This window comes from Branchiostoma lanceolatum, chromosome 7 (genome assembly GCF_035083965.1).
Source record: "Branchiostoma lanceolatum isolate klBraLanc5 chromosome 7, klBraLanc5.hap2, whole genome shotgun sequence".
NCBI lineage: Eukaryota > Metazoa > Chordata > Leptocardii > Amphioxiformes > Branchiostomatidae > Branchiostoma > Branchiostoma lanceolatum.
In genome coordinates, this window is record NC_089728.1 from 22,879,408 (window position 1) to 22,905,145 (window position 25,738).

Sequence of the window (25,738 nt, forward strand, 5' to 3'; positions counted from 1 at the left end):
TGTGATGTGCTACATTTTATGCAGAATCACTTATACTTGAGAAACTACAGTCTGTCCTGTCTACATCATATGTACATTTTGAATTTAGCTTAACTAATATTTAAGCTTTACTGATAACCAAGCATATGAATATGCATTTTGATACAGAAGGGGAAATTTAAGAACATTAACCCGACCCCCCCCCCCCCCCCCCCACACACACACACTCAATGACAGCTTACAGAATGTCACTTTCCCCCATTAACGCTGAGTAAAGTAACCACGAGGGTGATGACAGAGGCAATGATGTAAAGAACGAGAAAGATTCTGTCCACCACCATCGCCAGAGTCTTCCATTCATTGTGGATGGTTTTCACCATATCCATCTTCTTCATGTACCCGGAGATCTCTTCGACCGTGCTTTTGATTTGCAGTAGGAACTCTACCTGTTTTTTCATTGATGCCGGGGTCTTCATGGTCGATTTAGCTGGCAAATAAATCGTTGATTTCTGTTTGGTATCAGAACACATGTCGTTTCTGTGTGTCTCGTAGTTGCTATCGTTTTCTGTGTGCTTCGATGGAGAGTTGCAAATGTACCAAGGTGCCTCCCAGGTGTGTTTGGATTGGTCCCCCATCAGCAGGGCTTTAGAGGCGTACTTGAGGAACACCTTCCGCGCCCACCCAGGCACCGGTTTGCTGTCCTGAACGGAGTCTCCCAACGTGATGACGAAAGCAGTGGACAGAAGGGAGAGCGTCATGAGTGCCAATGATACGAAGATAAACCGACCTGGGAAGTAATGATAAGTAAGATTTAACGAATGCCGTGTAAAGTGTATTCACAATACAGTTTATTGGATGTCATATTGGGACGAGATTCACAGTTTGCTGATCTTTCTTTCTTTTCGGGTCACCACTTCTGCTTCACTCTATACAAGTTCTTAAAGTGCATGAGACACCAAAATACAACATTTTCTTATTATCTGGAATAGGAGTAGCATCATTCAATGAATATAAACGTTTAAAACAAATACACACCCTTCTGATGTTATCTATTAAACATTGAACCATCTGATCGTTCACTCCGCTCACTTCCAGCTCTTTATTCTTATCTGATCTTCTCACCAGGTGATTACATTAATCAGTGACTAATGCCCACTCATGACGTCACAATGAACACGGCAGCCGGTTCGGAACCTTACACCACGGCTTGTGAAAAACATTATTTGATGAGCAAACAGTGCTTAATCATTGTGATCATCATCTTGGCTTGGCTTCGCTTGCGAAGATTTTCAGGGGTTGGGTCCACTTCCGGTACATGCCCTCTGGTGGCTGACGAGTCCGATGCGGGACCTGCAGACTCGGCCACAGCGGCTGCAGGGGAAGGATGACTCTGGGGTTGGTGCCGTGACGGTGCGGGTCTTCCTCCTACTGCTCTTCTCCTCAAGGTCAGTTCTGCGGGTCTTCTCGAAGGAGGAGACTGACTGGTGAACTATGTGTGATAATTTTCAATTGTAGGACATAATATCTATTTTGTAAAAAAATAACGTTCTTTCCGAGCCGCAGTGCCAAGTTCCAAATCGGCTGCCATGTTCATTGTGACGTCGTGAGTGGGCAAGTCGCTGTTTAATGTAATTACCTGGTGGGAAGAATCAAAAGCTGGAGGTATGATGTTTTGATGGTTCGATGTTCAATAACATCCGAAGTGTGAATATTTTATGAAAATTTCTATGTTATTAAACAATAGTATTATGTTTTATGTAATTTCAGGAAATTCTTAATTTTGATGCCATTGATGTCTTATGCGCTTTAACCTATATACTGATACTGATATAAGAATGACTATTAGTAAGTACTGTGGTTTCAAGAACTTAAGAACCAATTTAGTATCAAGCCGCTGGGCGTTCCGCCGTCAAGCAAGTTTTAATTTCATGACCTGGCCCAACGCCAACTGCAATGTTTCCTCAGCGTGATGTGTTAATGACATGGGATATGGAAGGACATTGTTTGAAACAAGTTTCACAAATTAAGACATTTTTTGTCTAAATCATACCTATCGCCGGAATGTTTTCTGACCGAGGCACCGCCTCCGCCACCAGCAGTTGAAAGACCGCCAGAGACAGCAGGACCGCCACGCCGAACGAGATCTTCTCCCCGCAGTCGGGCGGCAGGTAGAAGGTTGCCGCCACCACGAAGGCCAGCAGGGCGCAGGGGAGGAACATGTTGATGACGTAGAACGTGGGTCGCCGGGTCATGTGGATAGTGAAGGTCACGTCCGGGTAAGGAACACCGTTATACAGAGGATTGCTTCTTTTGGCGATTAATTTCGGCACATCCCACTCTGCGTTTCTAGTAACAGCGAAGGTAAATATTTTCAGATTTTGACATGACGATTCTCAGTTTTCCAAGACAATGATGTCGATGACTGTTACCCAACAAGATTTTATTTTCGCCTGATTAAAAAAAATATCCAGAGATGGTTATTAAGATGACAAGAAAGTACCGAAAATGGGAAAATGTCCATTAATTCTAGTTGTGTAAGTGAAACTAGTTGGGTAGCTGTAGAAGTGACCATGAGTGTAGTTGCCAACTTGGTGTTACCAGCCTGCCACACTACTGTCACTTTGTGCACTTCTCGAATACAGGAATAAAAGGCGTGTTGGCTTCAGTTCTTGTTACAACGTTTATGAAAATTTAGGCATCTTGTTACCCCGGGAAGGAGGATGACAGGGTTTTTTCGCCCTGTCGCATCAAATTTGGAGTCTGCAAAGGATGTCACCCATAAAATTAACTTTTTCTGGCCTTAGGTTTCACATCAGCTAATCTGAGTTAGATACGATCTAGATATCTAAAACACTCGTTTGATGTTTGTAGACGTCACGGGACCTACCGGATTAAGTTAGCCAGGTCCCCCACATTATTCTTGCTGAAGTAATCAATTTGGCGTCCATTGTGGTTCCACGACCCGAACTTCAGTGGGCACTCCTGCTTGTCGAAGGGGAAGTCCGATACGTCCACTAGACAGGCAGACATGGTCACAGCAGGGGCTTTCCAGTCCACAAGGCCGTCAGAAGAGATTATGACCACATCATCAAGCCACCCGTCAAACTCATGGTTAACACTGTGAACATATAGTCAATCAAAGTGTCAATAACATGTATTACGAACAATGTTAGGCATATTTTCAATTCTCAAACGTATCAAAGAACTGTTGCAGGAAACTGAGGTAGATCAGTAATCAAAATCATTAACACGCCCAACCACTGGTGGTAGGTGACATATTTCCCAACATGCAGAAGTCAATATTACGGCACCCATATACAAAGCAAATGAATACGTCGATCAAGGTTTAGAGATGCGGGTGATAATATACGCCAGGTAACATTTACTGAAGCAACTAGATAGGTTTAGGAAACGGTCGGCGTCAGACGTTTCAGGTACATTTTTGTTACCTTCACCAAAGCTCTGACCTTCTGACCAGTCTCAATGCAAACCAATAACCAGCAGAAACAAGGTCAACATCACTATTCCATATGTCCAAGGAGTATCGGAAAAATTCCGAAGGATCGTCCAAAACTTCAACATTGCCACAAACTTCAACCTTCACTCAACCATCACTCAACCTCAGGCAAAAACTGGTAACGTAGCGCTACCAATTATGGTCCAATTTATTGAAAACGTCGTTTATCTTAGAACCGCGCGGACAGAGCCAAATGTTTAACCCATGGGAAGAAATATCAGCTCCTCAGAAAAGAAAAATGCATGGTCTGTAAGCTTTTCTCCGCATATTTAACGACAGCGAGAATGTATTTATACTGAGGTCTATGATGAAGAATTGTGTTTGGCTTACCTATTATGATCTAGCCTGGAATCCATACCCTCGGTGGCTCCCCGATATCTCTACGGCACTGTGAGTGACCCCCACCCGCCCAGACAGCTTAGCCCGCTCGGGGTGTTGTTTACGGCCTTGGATTAATTAGCTTGCCACCTAGGGTATCTATATGTATCTTGGGTCGGCGGCAAAGTAGGATGGCAGCGGAAGTAGGGTATAGCGGAAGTAGGATGGCAGCCAGAGGTAGAAATGCCATCAGAAACACCACTAAGCCGACCCTAGAGACTGGGACCAGGCTAATTATGATCCACCTCAGTCGTTTTCCTTCTAGTGCTCTACTTAAAGAACATCGATCAGAAAAATTGCACATGAATTGTCTAACGTAGTCAGTCTACAGGCAGATGATATATGTAGTGAACTATGTTTGTCCCACCGCTTGCTTGATGCGATTGAAGAAAACGAAGTTCACGTGATAAACGCATGGCAATAATGTTTTGACCTGCGAAAATGTAGCCTGAACTCAATCAAGCTCCTGTAACGGCTTGCTGCCCTGTAACCGCATAGCCGCCCCGCGGGGAGGGGACAGAAATCCCCGGACAGCTGGAGTTTGCGTTATACAGACTAGCGAAAATGTAGCGTAGGTGAGGGTGGTCACTGGGTTGTATCAAAACTTCCTAAAACTAGTAAGAGTTTCAAACTTCGAATCACCACAGATAGTTTGAATAGCAAAGGTTTATTGTCAGCTACTTTAAACAGATACTAGCTATCGTGATAGTTAGAAAAAATGATGAAGTGCGCGGTGTCGAATTACATATGGAATACGTCATGCATGACGTTTCCAGGTAACTTGTTGTTATGACTTCAGGAATTTATTCTGTGGTGTCGCTGTATGTAAACCCATTTCATTGCTTTGTTTAAAGGAGAGTCATGACTAAGGGATTTTTTCATTGCTCATGGGAACTGGCTTTTTCATAATACACCTCGACATGTGTGCATGACCCAAAGTGGATCATACTTGGTAGCGCACCATAACTTGAAGCGCTACGTTACATCTAAATGACCGACCTCAGAAAGGTATCCAAGGGTATTAGTTACTGGCCTGTAGCTATAGAGCTGATATCAATAATGATTTTTATCATGGTCAACATTGACCGGAGGAGGCCATAGGAGGCCATTTACAGACTCGAATGTGAGGAACCTAACGGTAGTAACACATACATCGGAAAGACCAGTCAGCTACAGTAAAGGTAAAGCTAAAAGAGCAGATTAACGGCTACTCCTCGACAGTTTCCCACCACTGTATGAGAGGCTATCTATGAGAGAATGTACAATCACACCCTTAACAGAAAAGGAGCTTTACGCGTCGAATTTTCAGTCACTTGGCCCCGCCCTACTGCTCCCGCGAGACAACATTAGCTCATGTACTCAAACAACAGAAACTAGTGGACTCATATCAGCATCGACCTTGTGTTGACTTTGTCCTATTTTGGTTCCTTATTGGACTATCTAAAATTTGTATTCACCTCATTTACATATCAATTCATAGTAGTTTTTTTTTGTTAAAGCCTAAGACGAAGGATAGTGGATGCTGCCTGAAATGTCTATTTCCTAAATCTATCCAATTGCTTGAGTAACTGTTATTGTCTTCGCCGTATGTCAAAATTGTGGAGTGACTGGGTGTTGGCTGTATAAGTCTAGAGGCCATGTTGGTAATTTTTAGTAGGTAAGTTTCTGTTGGGGAGACAAAGGTCAAGTTAAAAAATGGGCCTTCTGGCGGGTCCATTCGGTACTGCAGTGGACCTTTTGTGTCTGTTGGTTTGTTAGTGGGATAACTCGAGAGGCATTAGATGGATCGCGATAAAATTTGGTGGGCTGGTGGTGGTTAGGAAAACGAAAGTCAAGTTTGATAATGAGCCCTCTAGCGGCTACCTACGTTTTTTTAGTTCAAGTTCTGGATGTGCTGCTGTCATGATCTTACAGTGGTAGATCGCTTCTGTGGCGGGAAGGAAGTTGTGTAAGTTTGGTTCCCCTAGCAGTTTGTTTCGTACTGCAGTGGGCATTTTCATCTAAGATTTTGGAGGAGGATAACTCAAGCAGGGTTTGGTGGATTTACATTGTTCTGTGCAGGTAGGAACGTTTGGTGGAGATTAAGATAATGAGATGCATTTTATGCAAATCAGGGCCTTATTTACATAGTTAATGAGTAAAAGTTGAAATTCCCTTTCAATGTGCTATTTTTGCAATGACGACCTATATACGAGGACACCATATGGACAGCGGGGCGGCTGGGATTTTTGGGTCAGCATGTGGGCAGTGCTTTCTGTGATAAGGCTTCAAGACATATGAGCTGAGAACTGTGACATAGAGAGAAAAACAGATTGATATATCGATTATGTAAATAAGGACATGATTTGCTTAATCAAATGAGAAAACGATATGATTCCAGTTGTAAATGGCGGTAATTTGATACCTGCGTGATAAGAATATACTAGAATAGCCTTCCTTGCCAAATATAGTACTTTGACCTGACTTGTGTTATTTGGGTAAAGATCATCACCTCATACAATACATGAATATGCAACCTCTGTATCTGTATAGCCGGTATAACCGCCCTTCGGCGTAACACACCAGCTTCGCAGGCACGCGGCGCGGCAGCAGCTGGTTATAAGACACTGAACGACCTGAAACCTTGTTTGCATAATCAATGTGAAACCTTTTTACTACATCATTCGTAAAAGTTAACATCATTCGGCGAAGGTATGGAGTCGTGGAATCTGGCCCTCGGGCAAACAAGATATTTCATTGTTTGATAAACAAAAATTACTACCAAGGAATTTTGTATCAATTATGTAAATCAGACCTTTATGTACATATTTGATATATGTTAATTTCCACTTGCCAAAAATTACATGTATTGAATTCCTGGAATTGTAATATTTACTCATCGACGATGCATCATGTCTGGAAGTTCTGCTGCAGAACCAAGGCCACACACCAGAGGGCCCAACATTGACCTTGAGCCTCGTCATCCCTAGACGTATCCACAAAGTAAATCTCATCGTAATCCATCAAGGGTCTCTTACGATTTCTGACCACAAATATCCGAAACACAGACAGACAGACACGCCAAAATCTAAACCTGCGTTTTCCGATGGAGTTGAACAGGGTTGTCAATGAATGACAAGCTTACTTGTGGTAAAGGAATAAGTCTGGTCTCCAGATACTCTCCGCTTGCGTCGAGATGGTCTCTATCCCACCGTAATCACTCACATTCCATGTCAGAAATTCGTCAGTCCATTTCTGAAACACCGAGAAGTATGTAACGTTAAGCAATAATGACCACCGTAGATTGGTGAATGGCTCGACCATAAAACGGGCCATATACAAGTCTCATTCCCCTATAATCTTTTAGCTCTGATTCATGCTCGTCTCTCTCTACGCGTCTAGCCCCGATTCATGTTCATCCCTCTCTACGCTTCTATCTCTGATTCATTCTCAGCCCCTCTACGCTTCTATCTCTGATTCATTCTCAGCCCCTCTACACTTCTATCTCTGATTCATTTTCAGCCCCTCTACGCTTCTATCTCTGATTCATTCTCAGCCCCTCTACGCTTCTATCTCTGATTCATTCTCAGCCACTCTACGCTTCTATATCTGATTCATTCTCAGCCCCTCTACGCTTCTATATCTGATTCATTCTCAGCCACTCTACGCTTCTATATCTGATTCATTCTCAGCCCCTCTACGCTTCTATCTCTGATTCATTCTCAGCCACTCTACGCTTCTATCTCTGATTCATTCTCAGTCCCTCTACGCTTCTATATCTGATTCATTCTCAGCCACTCTACGCTTCTCATCACCCTCTACTATTCTAGCTCTGATAACGTTTAAGAGGGTTCAAAACGTCAACATCGTCAGGGGGAGCATGCCTCCGAAGCCCCTACGAAGCTCGCGCCTGGCGCAAGATAGTCGAGCCTTCGGACGTCAGTCTAGCAGAAACAATAAAGCCAGTTAGATTGGCGATTCCCTATTCATACAAAGTTTACGAACACTAATAGAAGTATTTCAGTATCAACCCTGCTATGACGCCGATTGTTACTGCTATGTTGCTGCGCTAGCGTGTGTCGTGACAAAGTCCGGTTCAAACAACGCTACAGAAAAGTTTTATTGTAATGTGTTTAATGCAAAAAGACATTAAAAATTGGGGGACACGCTAAATATCGTACAGTCCCTTCAAACCTTCTTGGCGAAGGTATACTTACTGAAATAAAAAAGAATCTTACAAACTCACCATTCTTAACCAGACATCTGCATTCAAAACCTGGTCCCTCTCGTCCTATTAAAGGAAGGGGGGGGGTCTTTAAAGTTTGATTCTTCAGTAATGGATGTAGCTGATACATATAACATTACATTACATTTACATGGTAAGGAACTACATGTGTCAATGGTCGCAAGAGATTGCGCTCAAAGAGGCGTATTAGAGCAATCGGTGGGTATTCTCCACGCAGAGGTTTCGGTCGAGTGGGGTTGGAGTGTCCAGGATTTTTAAACGTTTCTCTCCCTTTTTTTCAGGCGTGGTTGGAAAGAGTAGAAATCGGCCAAATAGAGGAGTTGGCCAGTGGATAGATACAGTTTGCCACGTCAGGGCAAACTGTATCTATCGGCTGACCAGCTCCTCTGCATGTATTTGCCCGATTTCTAGTTTTTCCAGCTACGTCTGGAGCCTAGTAGAGGCTAAGTGCTGTAGAAGCAACCTCACTAGATAATCATGAACAACGCTCAATTAGATGTGCAAAAGTTACATTTTGTAGGTGCGACAGGTCGTTCAGTGTAATAAACTGCCTGCCAAGCTGGTGTGTTTCGCCGAATGGCGGTTCTACCGACTGTATTGATACTGCAGGAAAGGATGGCCTCACCAGGTCTATGATGTGAGCCAGCGCCAGATCTAGAGTGACATTGGTGGGTCTGATGAAGTCTTGCACGGGTCGGACGTAGGAGTTGTAGCCGCTCCTCAGAAACAGATCTTCGTGCAGACGAAGAATGTCGGACTTTTCGTGGGATGTGGCGCTCGCTAAATAAAATCCCAAATAGTTGACGTTAGTGGTAGTTGCACGTTTGAATGCTGACGTAGAGTGCGACAATTCCCCGTGAGCAGGCAGTTTTGTGGGTCTCCATTCGTCTGTTGGATACAGATACATGGCAGGAAAGGATGGCCTCACCAGGTCTATGATGTGAGCCAGCGCCAGATCTAAATTATGTTATTGCGGCGATACTCCACGAATCCAGAATCCTTCTTGAGTTATTCCCTTTCAAAGTTGGAAACAAAAAAGGCTCCTGCAGCTCAAAAGAAGCCACTAGGGGGGCCAAACCTACACAACTTACTCTCCCTTCCAAGAGCATAGCATGTCCAGAACACGAGATATCAAACCCGGAAGTTCCGCTGCAGTACCATTGCAAGCCACTAGGAGGCCCAAAATCTAATCATTTCGAGGTCTCTAGAAGACCTACCCACAAACCAAGTATGAAGGCACCCAGGCATTCTCGAGTTATTGTGTTCACATGCATACAGACACACAAACGCAGTTGAAAACATAACCTTCGGAAGGTACTGAAGTGGGCTTCGAGTTACAAAACTGAGAGATTCTCTCTTTGCTCCAGAGATGTGCGGTTGTGCCTTCCTGATTTAATACGGAGTTTGTGACAGCTGATTCGTAGTTTGGTGATGGCAGTTCTTTGTCGTTCGTTTGGAATTGAAGTTAAGATATTCTTCTTCATTATAAGTATATTTGAATAATCTGTGACTCAATTGATAATGAATGAGTGAATGATAGGTGGGTCTATTCTTAAGCATAGACCCACTCCTTGTCCTGGTCGTTGTGTATGGAACAAAAGCTTTCCCGCCATAGAGCTAAAACAGAACAGGAGTATTTTGTCAGTTACATGTAACGTTACAATATGTGAGCTTATAAACATCTTAGAGTAGACGATTCAAGTCCATTTTTGGCAGTGCGCATTTGAACTGTATAGAGATCCAGTAGCAAACATGTAACTTGTCGTTTTTGCTAGTTGCACCCGTCAATGGCCAATAAAAGTTAGCGCGTATAAATTGGTGGTCAAGGCCAACGCAGGAGACGTACGGTTTACATAGTGCGTACAAAGAGTTCGGTTATTTTTACAGGCGTCATACAAATGAGGAGTTTACGCGGATTGATGTAGAAATAAAGTTGCTACTCCTTCCATTGTTTGGTCAGTTAGTTTTGACTGTCTCTTGTGCACGTACTAACACAGAGAACGTTGGTGTTCGTTTAATTTGCTGTGTTGGTGTTGAGAAAAGCGCTGCTGTCGATTGTTTCGTTAGCAAATTGTTGAGTCGTGCACTGGTCGTTCCTAATAAAGGCTTAATACAAACACTTGTGATACCTGTTTTCGTACTTGAGCGCACGTTGTTTCTTTCGCCAAAATGTCAACCGATGCAGTTTGAGAATCCATTGTTGCATTCTTGCTACATATTTTATTTTTACCTTGAGTTTACTTGATTTATCCTTGTTGATATAGCATTGACAACATTTGGTCAAATATTTCTCTAATTGGGAATGCAATTTAGTTCCATATAACAGTGGATACATCTTCTTTTTTTTGTTATCGTTGTTGGGTTGGCTAAGTACTCTCGCAGCCAGCTTAAAATTGTCGGGAACTGGGTCTGGAGCGATTGATGATGGTGGTAAATGGTAAAGAACCTGTTACAACGACTGTAAGGTTTGATCAACTCACACTGGGAAGGACCCCTACTCTTTTCGGTGCGGTGGGTTCTTCATCGTGGTCGAGATGTGGCTCAAACACGGGACCTCCATTTAACGTCTTATCCGATGGACGGCCCTAACCGAAGCTATGTACTCATTACACTTGAGTGAAGTGACTGAGGAAATTCATGTAAAGGCACAAGATCGGGGCATATCAGTGGTTGTGAACTCGGGACCTCTTGGTTCTGGGCGAAACACCCTACCGTTTGCACCACACTATGTTAGCTAAATGCTGTGGAATTAGTCATATCCATTGTATTGTTGTATAGGAAGTATATGGATATGGTAATGAAGTGATGGTTTGTTGTCGAAAAAATCTGTAAAGATATTGTCAGTCCTGTAAAAAGATGTTGGAAATGTTACATTCGCATGGTAGATTTTTCTATTTCATATGTTGATTTTCGTTGCTATAATGGAATGAATGTAAATTCAATTTTTCTAATATAAAACCTTGCCCTAAAAAGCCTGTTTCCCATTTGCATCTGTACCGCAAATTGGTTAAAAGGGTACCTAAGAGCTCAGGAGTGTGTCTGCTGGGCACGCCCTGATGCGCCATATGATGTGGACCAAAAAGCTCTTTTTTTAAAGTGTAATAGTGTTGAAAAATGTAAGTTTGAACAGACTAACATTCATGTTTAAAAAGAAAGTAAAATATTTGGACTGGTCCTGAGATTCAGATAGGAATGTTAGGCACATCTACAACTGACAGACGATCTGCTAATTCGGATGAATCGTGCTCATAGTTCAAAACAACAGGGCCCATGCTGTCATTCTTTACGGTCAGATTCGTCGCACGGTTGCTTCACAACAGCAAATCCATAGCGTTCTTGGGACAGTTATGGATGTGCCCACAAATAAGGTTTCAGTAAATCCCTGTTGACGATTGGTTCTTATAACGGCGGAGGGCGCCCTAACATCGCACGCGCCCTAACATCGCACGGATTTTTTTTACTGATCTTATTTTGCAGTACGCCGTGTTTGTGGCCACTGTCTATGCTTATACGGGAAGGTAAATAAACCAAGTTCATGCACATACTAGTAGCTGTCATTTGCATCCAAAACATACATGTGTACATATTCATTTCTTGTTTTGTCGAAATATAGTATTTTGACAATAATGATGGTAGCGCTGAGTAGAGGGTCACTGCGTAGCTAGACGGCCCGGCGCCTAAATATTCGACCTGTGCCAAGCAGACACACAACTATCATACACATAAGAAATATAACTTCATAAAACACTAAAATTTGGGTCTTTAAGTGTTTGTTGAGTAGAAAACCGACCAAAGAAAAACAACGTCGTCTGGCGACGTTGTTTTCCCGCCTTTTTTCTGGCCCTGATGCTGGCGGAACGATTCAACGCACAGCGAGGCCCAGAGACTTGTTACGCTCTAACATGTGACTGATTCACATGTTAGAGCGTAACAAGTCTCTGGGCCTCGCTGTGCGTAATGGTACCGTCTATGAAAAGGAAACTGAATACAGAGATGGCGATGATATCTGCCAATAAGTAGACGGAATATTGTTGATGTAAGCGGTGTCGTTTTTTCGTAATGATTTTGTCAGTCGGGCCGCATTCACTACGTACGTCGGGCCGCGCATTCAGTGCGTAGTAGACTCTTTCCCGTGGGATGCGCTTGATATAGCCCTTCTCACATGACGTGAGAAGTGTACTCAGTCAAAATTTTCCGGTCAAAAGAAAGCTAGAATATAGTAGACTACAAGCCTCATTTGTGTTTTCTTAACTTCATCTGCAACTTCTGAAGAGAGCAAAATTACGAAAGCGTAATAAGTTAGGCACATTATCTGGCGTAACACTAAATCAGAACAAGTCCTTGATCACATTCACGAAAACGTATCACAGTGTTTTCCGCTTGTAACGCGGAGCGTGAAGGGCACATGAACAGTATGAATACATTTCTTATCCAAGGAACTGCCGGGCATATAACACCGTTGAACTCGATTCGGACCACAGGATTGTAAGTATCACCCTGTTGATAAGTTTAAGAACATCCAGAGGAAAACCGTGCAAACGTAACAGATTCAACTGGAATGCACTACGGAATACCAGCACCAGGGAGCAATTCGAGATTGAACTATCAAATCGTTTTAGTGCCATTCAACCTCCAGACAGCGGTGAATCCATTACGGACAGATATAACGCCTTTGAAACGGCCGTCAAGGATGCAGCAGAAAAAGTAGTCGGGAAACAAAAGCCTTGTGGTATGCCAAGTTGGGTGTCAGCAGAAACCATTAAGCTGAAAGCAGACAGGGACCAAGCCAAAAGGAGATTCCTGGTGTCAGGTACAAGGAAGTCCAAAGAAACCTGGAGGAGTCTAAACAGTGCCCTTAATGAGGCGTACAAGAGCGACAGACTCAGAGCCCTTAACAGCCAGATTGACGATCTGGTTACAGCCGACCAAAAACGAGAGTACTCTACCACCTGGAAAATTATCCATGACCTGTCTGGAAAGAACCAGAGGGTAAGAGCTAAGGTCAAGAAAAGGAATGGTCTGCCTCCTTCCAGCGACACAGAGCTGCTCTCGGAATGGAAGGATTACTTCTGCTCTCTACTGAACAACACCATCAGGTCTACAAAAGACATGCCTCTACCTGCAGAACAAGACCTTCCCATTGCTACTGACCCACCTTCTCTGGAGGAAACTGCAAAAGCTGTAAAAGAACTGAAACGCAAGAAGGCCGCCGGCATGGATGCTGGTATTACTGCGGAAGCTCTCCAAGGCGGTGGCACCACGATAATTAAAGTCCTGCACGAGTTCTGCGTCGAAGTGTACACCACCCTCGTCCCACCTGAGCAGTGGATCACTAACATCATCATACCATTGCCAAAGAAAGGTGACTTAACACAAATGACAAACTATAGAGGTATCTCCCTTATGTCTATTGCGGCAAAGGTATACAACAAGATCCTTCTCAATAGGATACGTAGCCAGGTAGACTCCATCCTGAGGAAAAATCAGGCTGGTTTCCGGGAAGGCCGCAGTTGCGCACAACAAATCCATGTTCTTAGAAGGATAATTGAAGGCTTTAAAGAACAACAACTACCACTGTGGGTGACCTACATCGATTTCAAAAAAGCCTTTGACTCGATAGATAGGGAAATGATGTTCGGTGTGTTGCGTCACTATGGTATCCCCCAGGTAGTAGTCAATGCCATCAGTGTCCTGTATAGAAACTCAAAAAGTGTAGTCATGGTCGATGGATGTGTTTCTGAGAGCTTCAATGTGTCTAGCGGAGTTCTCCAGGGTGACGTTCTGGCACCATTTTTATTCATTATCCTTATTGACTACCTTCTGAGGAGGGCCACAAAGGACATTGACTCGGGGATAGTGACGCACCCAAGGGCATCCAGACGACATCCAGCAAAGCAGCTTAACGATCTGGACTTTGCAGATGATATTGCCCTTCTAGAATCCACAAGAACAAGATCACAGGAACAACTGACTAAAACTGCCACAGCTGCTGCTGAGTTAGATCTTACCATCAGTGTGCTTAAAACAGAATATATGTGCTACAATGTTGACCCGGGTCAGCCTCTTCTCGTGTACGGAGAACCCATCAAACAGGTCCAAGATTTTAGATACCTTGGCTCAATGATGGCCTCAAGTAGCAATGACCTCAGGAGACGTAGAGCACTAGCATGGGGCGTTTTCTGGAAATTGGAACACCTTTGGAAGAGTGATTACATTCCAATCTCCACCAAGGTGAAACTTTTTCAGGCTACATGTGTAACAGTGCTTACCTATGGGTGTGAGACATGGGTAATCACCAAGGTCATGGAGGACAGAATCAACTCCTTCGCTACCTCATGCTACCGAGTTATGCTGAGCATCAAAAGAATTGACCGGGTAGCTAACAACAGCATTTATGTAATGACCAAAACAAGTCCTCTGATAGAACATGTGAGACGGAGGCAGTTAAGTTTTCTCGGCCACATACTACGTATGCCTGACGATGAACCTGCCAGGATATATGCTCTGTATGCTCCATCGCATGGCAAACGCAGACGCGGTCGTCAACCCACCTCCTACTTCAACTACATCCAGCAGCTCCTGGGGGACCACAACAAACAACTTACACCAAAACAGATTGCCGACATGGCCAACAACAAGAGGGACTGGGCGAAGCTCACAGTCGTCTGCGCCGCAGTCGACCGATGATGATGATGATGATGATCCAAGTATGTTATTTAGATGAATGTGTTCAAAATTTATTCATTAACCTAACCACTCTGGCAACCAGCGATGGAGCGCCGTCAGTTCGGGCGCGTAAAAACACGTGCGATGTTGGGGCATCTCCCGTTAGCCTCGCTGAAAATTCTACGAGAAAAACAATCAAACAACGATTGTGACCACGCCTTTGAAAATACTTATCTATAATTCATCTACCATTACACCACTGTTTTAAATTCAAGTCAAGGACTAGCATCAGGATTGTGCCTTCCACTTGTAAATAGATAAATGTACAAACAGTCAGCCTTTTCTTTAGCCGAATCCACATGTTAGAAAAACTGTATGTAACGTTAGACCCAAGACCCTTTTCTCGACTCGATCACCACCCCTGAGTTGCCAATACCTGAAAGTAGAATGTATCGACTGACGTGTTTGTTTGATTGACACATTTTACACCTATACGTTTGTCTACAGTACTTTACGTAAGTGTGCAGTGAACGTTCACCCTACCGTCACAGAAGCCGCCACACATTGTCCCACACAGAATCACAGCGACTAGGGCAGCTTTCCCAGTCAACAGCTTGACCATTTTGTGGCGTTTAGACGGCGGTTGTCGAGCTGCTCTGTTGGTTAGCAACACTTGTTCCTTCTTGCAGAACGCACTACTTTATATTGTATATAAAGCACTCGAAGGCAATGACCCGAATAGCTGCCGGAATGTTCTATTTCGTCTATGAAGGTGAAACAATACGTAGACTGATCAGTTAAAGTCTATACTTCGGTGTCATTCCTATGAACACAACTGTTTGCACCGATCCATACCTCATTTTTCACTGTTTTACGTCCCATATTATATTAGCCTCCTTAGCAGACTCTACGAGTCTTTAGGTTAGGCTTCTGACGTGTCCCTTTCCGATGGGATACTAGTATCACCTCGATATCTTGTGATCTACGAACCGTCCCACAACACAGGAAACCGAGTACAATTAGAACTTATGTGCCATTAAAAACATGTTATAAGCCTCGAATAAGCCTGATTCGTAGAGCCTGGTTAGGACGCTAGTGCCATATGGTGCATTACTCATTCAGACAAACATGAGATATACCAAGCGCAGCGAGCGAGGCAACGTGATCCAATCGCGACCGGCGTTTTAGCGAATGCCCACAAACGCCGACTCTGGCGAAGTCCGCGCTGCACGAATCTCATTTTTTTGCTCGAAATATTTTTTTAGGTTGTGCTCCGATTTATTAATCCCGAGTTTCAAGTCGATCCATCGATCCGAAGTTAAACAATGGTCCGTGGGACACAATTCTCCAGCTCAGACGTTATAAATACGCAGTGAATCCGTCCGACATCGGTCGAGAGCGGGACAGAAATTAGCAACGTATGACAAACGCACAGATAGCGTACGGATAGCGTACACATAGCGTACTCGACGAACATCTGGGCACATTCCAGATTTTGTATCTAATTGGTCGGGTCAGGTATTCAATTTGTTAAGGCCAAAGAGGAAAGAAACACAACCTCAATAGTGTACTTAATCTTTAACGTAAATAATCATTCAAATGCCCCACACAACTGCAGTGTCCATGTGTTACAAACACATAAAAGTCCAATGTGTCGTCACTTGTGGAGGCGTCTTCCAATCCCATTTTACGTAACTACTGATATCAACGCAACCAAATCACAGGGTAAAAATGGCTCGAAATGTCATATAATGTTCCAAAAATAAAACCAGTGTCCCTTTTGCACATATACAAAAAAATATTTTCGTCAGTTGTGGAGGCCTCTTCCAATAACAGTTTAAGTAACTACTAATATCAATGCAACCAAACACGCTCGTAATTCGATTAGCATTACTAGAAGGTGCGTTAGGCATGCGGTCGGCAGACATTTTGTGCGTCCGGAATACGCTCAGCATACGCACATGATACGCAGCCAATCGCTGCAAGGATTATACTACATGTATTGCGCACTTCAGATGCAAATCATACGTGTCTCATACGCAATGGATACACTGAATTCGTTATTCACACGCTATATGTGCGCCACACATAACTGAAGAAATTTGATATTTTGAGCGTACAACTGCGTATTGACAAAATCTAAAGCCCCTGTCACATTTGTGCGTATAAGCAACTCCGTGTGAGTTCCGTATTAAATTTTGACTTTACGCAGTAGTACGCTCAAAATATCTTGAGTTATGCACGGCGCACATATAGCGTATGAGACACGTATGATTTGCATATGAAGTGCGCAATACTGTTATCCTTGCAGCGAATAGCTGCGTATCAGGCGCGTATGCTGAGAGTATTTCGGACGCACACAACGTCTGTCGATCGCATGCCTGAGGCACTTCTGACTAATGCCAATCGAATTATGAGCGTATTTGGTTGCATTGATATTAGTATTTACTTAAACCGTTATGGGAAGACGCCTCCATAACTGACGACAAGTAGGACCTTTAGTATATGTTTAACAGGTACACCAATTTTACTTTTGGAACACTCCATGACATTTAGAGCCATTATTTACCCTTGATATCAGTTGTTACGAAAACTGTTATTATAAGACTCCTCCACAAGTAACGAAAGGTAGAGCTTTTATGTGTATGTAAAATGGACACATTTGTGTGTGGGGCATTTCAATGATTATCTAAATCAAAAGTTATGTACACTTTGCTGGCTATGTTTGTTTCCTCTCTACCCTTAACTAGATTGAATATCCAACCCGACCAATGAAATACCAAATCTGGAAGGTACCCCGGATGTTCGTCGAGTACGCTATATGTACGCTATCCGTACGTTATCTGTGCATCTGTCATACATCACTGATACGTACAACGAACGGCACTAATTCGTGACCATTCTTATTCGCCATACGTTCGATCATCATGCGTTGTATCTGCGCTGCAATTACGCTATGTGTACGCTGCACAGAGATCGTGCCGCAAGAGAAGCGTATTACCGCGTTTGAAGCGCAAACACAAAGCGCGCTCGTACCTTACTCGACCGATATCGGACGGATGCACTGCGTTCTTATAACGTCTGAGCTGCGTAACAGCGTCCGGACGAAAGTTTTCGGTCGTTTGAAAAATATCAGGCGTCGGTATCTGGGTCGTACCTTGCGTGTGCCTGCGTACCTAAAACTTTCACAAAACGATTGAGATACGCATTAGGTCCGTATTGTGCGCACGCCGGCGTATGACAAAAATGTTGATAACTCACACGGACATGATTTACGCACAAGTGTGACAGGGCCCTAATGTGGAACTCATGCGGAATTGCTTATACGCACAAGTGTGACAGGGGCTGTAGTTCTAAAACTTTCAGGCGAGTGCTGGGCCGTACCTTGCGTATATGCCTGCGTACCTAAAACTTGATGGCGTATAACGGAACCAGGATCCTAGAGGGTGTACGAAGAAATTTCCACGGCCGCGAAGGAACGCAATTTTGCAGGACAACAGTTCAGGGCCGATCTCAGACAAATGAGGCTCAAGTAGAATTCTTGGTTAGCGCGGAGAAGTGAAAGTTTTATTAGCTGTCAATCGGATATTTCGGCCGCGTTTTTCAATCGTAAAATCTTGTTACCGTCGCCAACTCGAGGCGGTGCAGGATCACAACAGATTTTGCATAATATGTAAATTTTATGTAAACCATTCTGAGCGTGGGTGCAAATTTGCATCGTGAGCGCAAAATGTAAACCGTTTCAGGCCGAATCAAACCGTTTTGATTTTTGCATCATGAACGGGGCCTAATGATTATAAATTCCCCTGGATATGTCTGTAATGTCACCAATTTTCAGCTTCATTGATTTGTGAAAATCATGGACTACGGAGTCATGGAATACGGATATCAAAGTAAACATTATGTGTGAGAAAAAAATCCATGGAGATTCACCTAGAATTACGAAATGGTTCGTGCTTGGTCTGATGGACAACCACAGAAAACGCAGTAATATATGTCCTGCTAGCACAATTACCCCTTGTCGATATGAATATGGGGCTTCATGAAAGGGAATGAAAGAAAACGTGTTTTCTGACAACGTACATGCATGCACGCAGGTTCTCGGTATTGATTGATCACAAAATGATACAGTATCGTATAGAAACCCCCTTTGAAGCCTCCTTCACAGTTGACTAGTAAAGGCCAGACTGCACTGTTCAACCGACTAGATCAGTAAAACACCGATATTGCATATTGATGTAGTGCCATTAAAGCCAATCAACGCCCCGTACAAGAAGGGCGGATTGTCGCTTGGGTCCATGGCTAGGGGAGTCGACTTTCTGTATAACGCTTGTATGGCGTGTCATGATTTTGTTATTGATTGCCAAATAATACACGTGTTTGTGAAATGTTTGTGGAAGATGAAATCCTGGCGAACGTTGCTAGTTCCATCTCTAGATTCTCGTGGTGGGGAAGGGGGTGGATGGGCTCAATCTTGGTATGTTCATTTCCAGCCACGCATGCTTCAGTTCCCGCCAGTGTCGTAAACCCAGGATATTACTGTTAATCAATCAAAGTTATTGAACATGAAAACAGCCGACAGTAAACCTATGTTTTGCCTATATGTTGCACATAGATGAAGCAGATACAAAAATATTGCAGCAAATGTTCTACATGATTTAACATTCTATGAACCTTCCACACGGACCGTGAAAAAATGTTTTAGCAGGCGAATGTATCCTGGGGACATGCTTTCAGACGCCACGGCTCCAAGAATCCACCATTTTTCTACGTATAAATGCCTACCACAATAGTTTTCAATTTCTAATTTTTTTTTTTCTTGGACCCTTTCAGAGATTGTGTATTTACACAGTGTCTGAATTTTCTTTCATTTACTCCTTACGTCTGAGACTATTTTGGAACGAGCTAACGTATTGCGGTTTATCATAAGTTATAGAGGTGACAGACCAGCAGCACTGTGTGATCGGGACATGCACTGGGCGCTTTTCATATAAAAAAACAAGCAGCATATCATAAATGTTCCCATTAATTATCCAAATAAGGACGCAATTTGCATAAATTATGCCATATGATCCCCTTCTTTACCCAAATAATACAAGTTGGTCAAAGTATGAGATTCCTATCTAAGCAAAGGAAGCTATTGAAGCATTTCCTCATAAATTATGTAAATGGTGCCCTTATTTGCATGATTTATGTATGATAATGTCCACATCTACTCATCTTCCAAATGCTGCAAGAATAAAATCCCATCCCATTATGGACTCGACCGTGGGCGGCGAGTCCAGCTCTACTCTTTTACTCCAGTTTACCACATGTAGAGCTGGTGAAGGCTGTTGTTTGGCATGGGGTGTGTCTCTTTTGCCTTCTAGCAAGTTTAGCTCCAAATTGTGTTCAAGGATTTTGGCATCTTGGTGGAGTTTGTGCCGCCATGCAGAGCGGTCTTGAGCTAAGTGCTCCCAGTCCGCTGCAATGTTGAAGAGTATCAGCAATGAATACGTATCCATTAGCATAATTGATATCTATCGATATTCCTCTCTTTCTCAGTTACATATGTCAAGAGTCCTATAATAGAATGCAGCGGATAAATAAACTTTTCTCATCAATTATGCAAATTAGCTACTGATTTGCATAATCGGCAAACGATCTTGTCAATCACCACTCAAGCTATCTACATACCAATATCATGACGATCCGTCAACCTCTTCCCATTCAAAGTTTGAAACAAAATCGTCTTCTGTAGTGAAAAAAACTCGCTTGGGGGGCCAAACCTATACCACTCACTCTCCCTCCCAAGAGCTATCTACTACTCAAAAATCATGAGCATAGCATGTCCAAAACACTTGATATCAAATCCGGAAGTTCTGCTGCAGTACCATAGTAAGTCACTAGGGGGCCCAAAATCTAATCACTTTGAGGTTGAGACCTTCCCACTTACCCAAGTATGAATACAATCCATCCAGGCATTCTCGAGTTATCGTGTTCACACACCCAGACACACATACGCACACGAACGCTGAAGAAAACATAACCTTCTCGGGAACGTAATAAAACGAAAAATATAAATATTCTTGTTTTATCGATCGTCTGTTCCTCCCGTTTTCATTCTATTGCTCTCAGCAACATGTAACGTAAGTTGTAACGTTAGATTTGGCAAAGCAAAAGCTGCGACATGTCTCTCTCATCTGTTCCGGAGGGGTGTCTTTTCGCGCATCCTAGATCTAAGCATATAAACATGTCTGGGATCTCCAGGGATGCCAACCACCATGAGAAATCAGATGGGAGGTTCTGGTAATCTCCAAGCAGATCTACACGGGGCGCGAAAATCGTAAATGCTAGCCAGAGAAGCTCCAGTCAGCCAGAGAAGCTCCAGCCGGCTGGAGCTTCTCTGGCTGACTGGAGCTTCTCTGGCTAGCATTTACGATTTTCGCGCCCCGTGTAGATCTGCTTGGAGATTAAGGTTCTGGACTGTGATAGTATGTAACGTTAAGCCTACACCAAGAAAATCTTTTCAGCTTTCATAACCTGGCTTGGTGTGTGTTGCCTTAAATCCTACCCTAGATACTCTCCAAGCAGAGCTAGGGTTTCGGCTGGTTTTTAACGTGTTTTAGGCGTTTTTGCTTTGTCATCGTTTTTGTTTTGCAGCACAACAAAAACGATGACAAAGTAGAAGGCATGACAAAAACGCCTAAAAACACGTTAAAAACCAGCCGAAACCCTAGCTCTGCTTGGACAGTAACCCTAGAGTCTTTAGACATGTTTGCACTCCTCGGGCGTTGTAGAACAAGATGGTGCTGTGCAGTCACGTGTCTGTAGGTGACGTAAGACTTCTGGAGAGCTTCACCAATGCCAGGAGGAGGAGGAGTTGAGCCCGCCCCGCTGTGTCCCATCGATCCGCACCCGGGCAGACCGCGGACAACACTTGGAATGGCGGAATGTGCTCAGAGAATAACATCGGCGCAGCTACGATACACACTTGATTGAACGGTAGGTGCCTTTCTTTGTTGTTCAAATTGTCTGTGTACCATTTTGGCTGACCCCGTTAATTCCTGCCAGTGTTGTACAATCCTGACGCGAAGTTTAGCCGCGCTGTTGTTTAGAGGTTAGTGGAGGGACGATTCCCAGCTTCCGGGAATATGAGTGACTGGCCATGCGTGCACGAGGCAATCTGCTGAGTTGTGGCGTAACGTTATCTAGAATACGATCCTCAAGACCTTTATGGATAACCTCGACAACGTCTGTCACGATGTCCCGTGTCGTGTAGCGTTCATGGCCACGTACAGCAGGGCGCTAGGCTGCACTTGGCTCCAACATAAGATTCCTCACGGGAACACCCAGTATCCATCACGGTTTGGGTGGAATATCGGATTTTTCGTTCGACAAAGCCATGGCGCTGCAGAGGCAGGTATCTATCACCCTGCAGCGCGCGTGTGCAGGGGCCAACTGTGATTACCCCAGCGACAGGAGCTCATCGCATGAGATAGTATAATTATAACATTACAAATCTTTCAACACAGGCCTGGTCTACTTCACCAATGAATCCTCAAGGCAAGGAGGTTTTATATAGAAAACCTCCTTGCTCAAGGTAATCCTCAAGTTATATTCAAAATTGGAAGAATATCCTACCTGACCGTAAAGTCTACGCTACGCTATTCTGCTCTACTCTACTCAAAATTGTTGTTGTCGTTGTCCTATTATATCGCTAGACGTGGTCTCTTGGTGTCGGGTTTTGCTTGGTTCAGATACGAGTCGATTGTGTCTCTAGGAGTTTACTCTTGGTGACTTTATTTTGCATGCGTGACGCTGGATGTGTTTCTAGGAGCGCATCGAGTCTGTGAGAACTCTCGATGTAACCAAGGAGGTTTAATCAGGTTAAACCTCCTTGATGTAACGTTACTGGGAGAGGGCTATTAAAGCCTAAGTACATCTGCTTGATTGCCTTGGAAAGGTATTCTCTCATCCCGGCCTGAGATGATTAATGATGAATGTTACTAGAAAGGCAACATTGTTTCACCAGCAAATACAACATGTTTCGCCCATTTCCCTCCCCATACAAAAAGCAACTGTTCTATTAAATTACCCCTATGCAAAAATGGAGCATTCCAAAATAACGTTTGACTATTATAAAGGAAGACCTTGCAATGACCATTGTAAATATCAATGCCATCCAGGCTAACGTTTGTTGTATGTCTGCAATATAATGTTGGTATTTGAATAAAGAATTGAATTGAAAACCAGTCAGAAATGGATCTCTCCCAATTTGAAACCTTATAATGCACAGATGGGCTCTTCCGGGCACCCATATTCACACTGGACCATTAAAAAAACACCTCCACCAAAAAACCTGGACCTTTTTGATTATCAACCAAGCCCAAAATTGAATTTTTTAAATGTCCCCTCATACAAGAATGGACTCTTCCAGCGGTGTATGGACCAACAGCAAATTTCAGAATGCAAACAACTAGAATCTTGCTGAAGATCTAGATTTCTTGTGCGGAAGAATTTCCGCAATCCAAGGGTCCAGACAATTTTGCATTACCCAGCGAACAGTTCTTCGGTTTTGCAAAAGTTTCACAAATTTCTGCTTAACGTACTGCAAATTTCGTGACCTCCTCAATTGCACATAACTTCAGTAGGACACAACATTAACAACACAAGGACCAGAGCCAGGGAACAGTGAAGTTGTGGCCGTCTGCACCTGGCAGATTAGTGCTCCTAATTGAATTGACTATTTCAACCCATCAACTCGAGTTTGATAAATCCGTGGGTATAGTGAAATGCACTCTCTCATTGGCTGACCGAATTAGTCCATCTGGACACATGGTCAAGACCATATATGGTCATATGAGGGAGGAAAATAGCCAATTATCTACCCAAAATACCCCCAAAAATTGTATTTTGAAGTGATGTATGCCGAAAGTGCGAAATTGGGTTCTTTGAATATTTGTTCAATGTATCCCCATAGCAAAGTTCAGGTCATTTAGCTATAATTCCAGATCACAGGAGGCTCAAATGTACGTTTTTGGTCTGAAAATGGCTAAAAATCCTCAATTAGATCATTTTAAAGGTATTGATAAAAAAAAACATATTCCTGATAAAAAACAAACATATTCCAGCATAGATTATGAAGTATGGAAGTCATGTTGTTATGCAGGTCTACAGATGCCATGGTCCAGACAGATGATAAAGAAGAATGGAGCCAATGTAACGTTATTCCCCTGTAATACTCCTGCATGGATATGAAAAAAGTCTGTGTCACTATTGGGTGATTGTACTCTCACCTCTCAAGTAAACATACCAGTAGGTTTATTGTTTTTTTTGCCTCAAAATTCACCCAGGTACGTTCTTATTTCAGGCCCTTTTAGACTGTTGTCGCTTAAACAGGGTCTAGACGCTTACTCTCACCTCTCAAATAAACGTACCGGTACGTTTATTTTTTTCGGCTCAAAATCCGCCCGTTACTTTCTTATTTTAGACTGTACGTTTTTTTTTTTTCAGAATCATGATCAGGGCATTGGGATAAAATGTCCATGCAGTACTCAAAATACCCGGCACAAGCACAATTTGCTTGTCGCAACTCCTTTCTAACTCCTGGTAGCGCCGTGTGCAACCTAGATTTTGAGCTTGAGAACTCTATTTAGCGACAATTCGTAGAAAAAATTGGGCCGAGGAAGCTCGAGCGCTAATCCACAGTCACCGGTACCACACACGCACACACACGCGCGCGCTATCACTCTCATAAAATACGCCAAATTTTCAATTGAATCTCGGAAATCGCCGTCCAACCAAATAAAACAATGAGTTACCGATACTTTTTCATTCTTTTGTACTCATAGTCAACTTGTTTTGATGTGTCTGAAACGCAAAAATCAGTCAGAAAATAGGGCAGCGCTCAGCGAGGGTATGAGTAAACAAACAAGATGGCGACTGTTTCTGTCCAAACCCCGCTAAATCTCGCGATACCGCGCGAGAGAATGACAACGCCACCTGGCTACATTGGTAAACATTGCAGTTTAATAATTCCAGGATCGTATTCCAGGGAATATTTCAATTATTTCTGCAGGCAAAATTAAGTTATTATATTCCCCTTCCAGTGGGAAGGGGGATATACTGTTTTTGCTTGCCTGTTCTTCTTCTTCTTCTTCTTCTTTCTTCTTCTTCTTCTGCCAAAAACCAAGTAGATGTGCGGTGGTAGCTCTACTAATGGTATTGCATTAGTAGAGTTATATTATGTACCTTATGTTACAATGTACGGATGTTATATTTGAGATGTAGGTACCTATAGGAAAGGTGAATACACCTGACAATAAATTATGCTAATGAGGACATCATTTGCATAATTTGTACAAAAACTTGTATTGCGTTTACAGTAAAAGCTGCAGATGTCATATTTGAGATGTAGATAAATTTAGGAAAGGTAAACACACCTGGCCATGAATTATGCTAATGAGGACCTCATTTGCATAATTTATGCAGAAACTTGTATTGCGTTTACAGTAAAAGCTGCAGATGTCATATTTGAGAAGTAGATAAATTTAGGAAAGGTAAACACACCTGGCCATGAAATATGCTAATGAGGACCTTATTTGCATAATTAATGCAGAAACTTGTATTTCCCTTACCGTAAAAGCTACAGATGTCATATTTGAGATGTAGGTATCTTTAGGAAAGGTGAACACACCTGGACATAAATTATGCTAATCAGGACCTCATTTGCATAATTTATGCAAAAACTTGTATTGCGTTTACAGTAAAAGCTGCAGATGTCATATTTGAGAAGTAGATAAATTTAGGAAAGGTAAACACACCTGGCCATGAAATATGCTAATGAGGACCTCATTTGCATAATTTATGCAGAAACTTGTATTTCCCTTACCGTAAAAGCTACAGATGTCATATTTGAGATGTAGGTATCTTTAGGAAAGGTGAACACACCTGGACATAAATTATGTTAATGAGGACCTCATTTGCATAAT

The 25,738-nt window shown here is 43.0% G+C and overlaps 2 protein-coding genes across 9 annotated transcripts in view; one reads left to right on the plus strand and one right to left on the minus strand.

Moving 5' to 3' along the window:
* Positions 1-186: 186 nt before the first annotated feature.
* Positions 187-8,185, minus strand: LOC136438198 (neuronal acetylcholine receptor subunit alpha-9-like). 2 transcript variants are annotated; one of them, XM_066432954.1, is made up of 5 exons: positions 8,100-8,185; positions 6,999-7,108; positions 2,867-3,097; positions 2,030-2,325; positions 187-766 (listed from the first exon to the last, which is right to left on the minus strand). In XM_066432954.1, exons 1-5 carry the CDS (start codon positions 8,100-8,102, stop codon positions 228-230), a joined length of 1,179 nt encoding a protein of 392 aa, XP_066289051.1. In that variant the 5' UTR covers positions 8,103-8,185; the 3' UTR covers positions 187-227. The 2 variants fall into 2 exon arrangements, with proteins under 2 accessions (XP_066289051.1, XP_066289050.1); XM_066432953.1 differs by lacking the exon at positions 8,100-8,185 and having other exon boundaries at positions 6,999-7,179.
* The window catches only part of LOC136438194 (piezo-type mechanosensitive ion channel component 2-like), a 163,960-nt gene continuing 140,364 nt past the window's right edge, over positions 2,143-25,738 (plus strand). For all 7 annotated transcript variants that reach the window (XM_066432941.1, XM_066432943.1, XM_066432942.1 and 4 more), the window contains exons 1-2: positions 2,143-2,255; positions 21,545-21,749. The gene's annotated coding sequence lies outside the window, so the exon portion shown is untranslated. The remainder of the gene's footprint in view (positions 2,256-21,544; positions 21,750-25,738) is intronic.

What these genes read in the sequence shown, in the direction of transcription:
- LOC136438198 (XM_066432953.1), bottom strand. Translation starts at nt 7,177, where the DNA reads ATGGTCGAGCCATTCACCAATCTACGGTGGTCATTATTGCTTAACGTT. An exon ending in GACTTATTCCTTTACCACAA is followed by an intron (nt 3,098 to 6,998) that starts GTAAGCTTGTCA and finishes ATATGTTCACAG; the next exon opens with TGTTAACCATGAGTTTGACG. An exon ending in AGAAAACATTCCGGCGATAG is followed by an intron (nt 767 to 2,029) that starts GTATGATTTAGA and finishes ATTACTTCCCAG; the next exon opens with GTCGGTTTATCTTCGTATCA.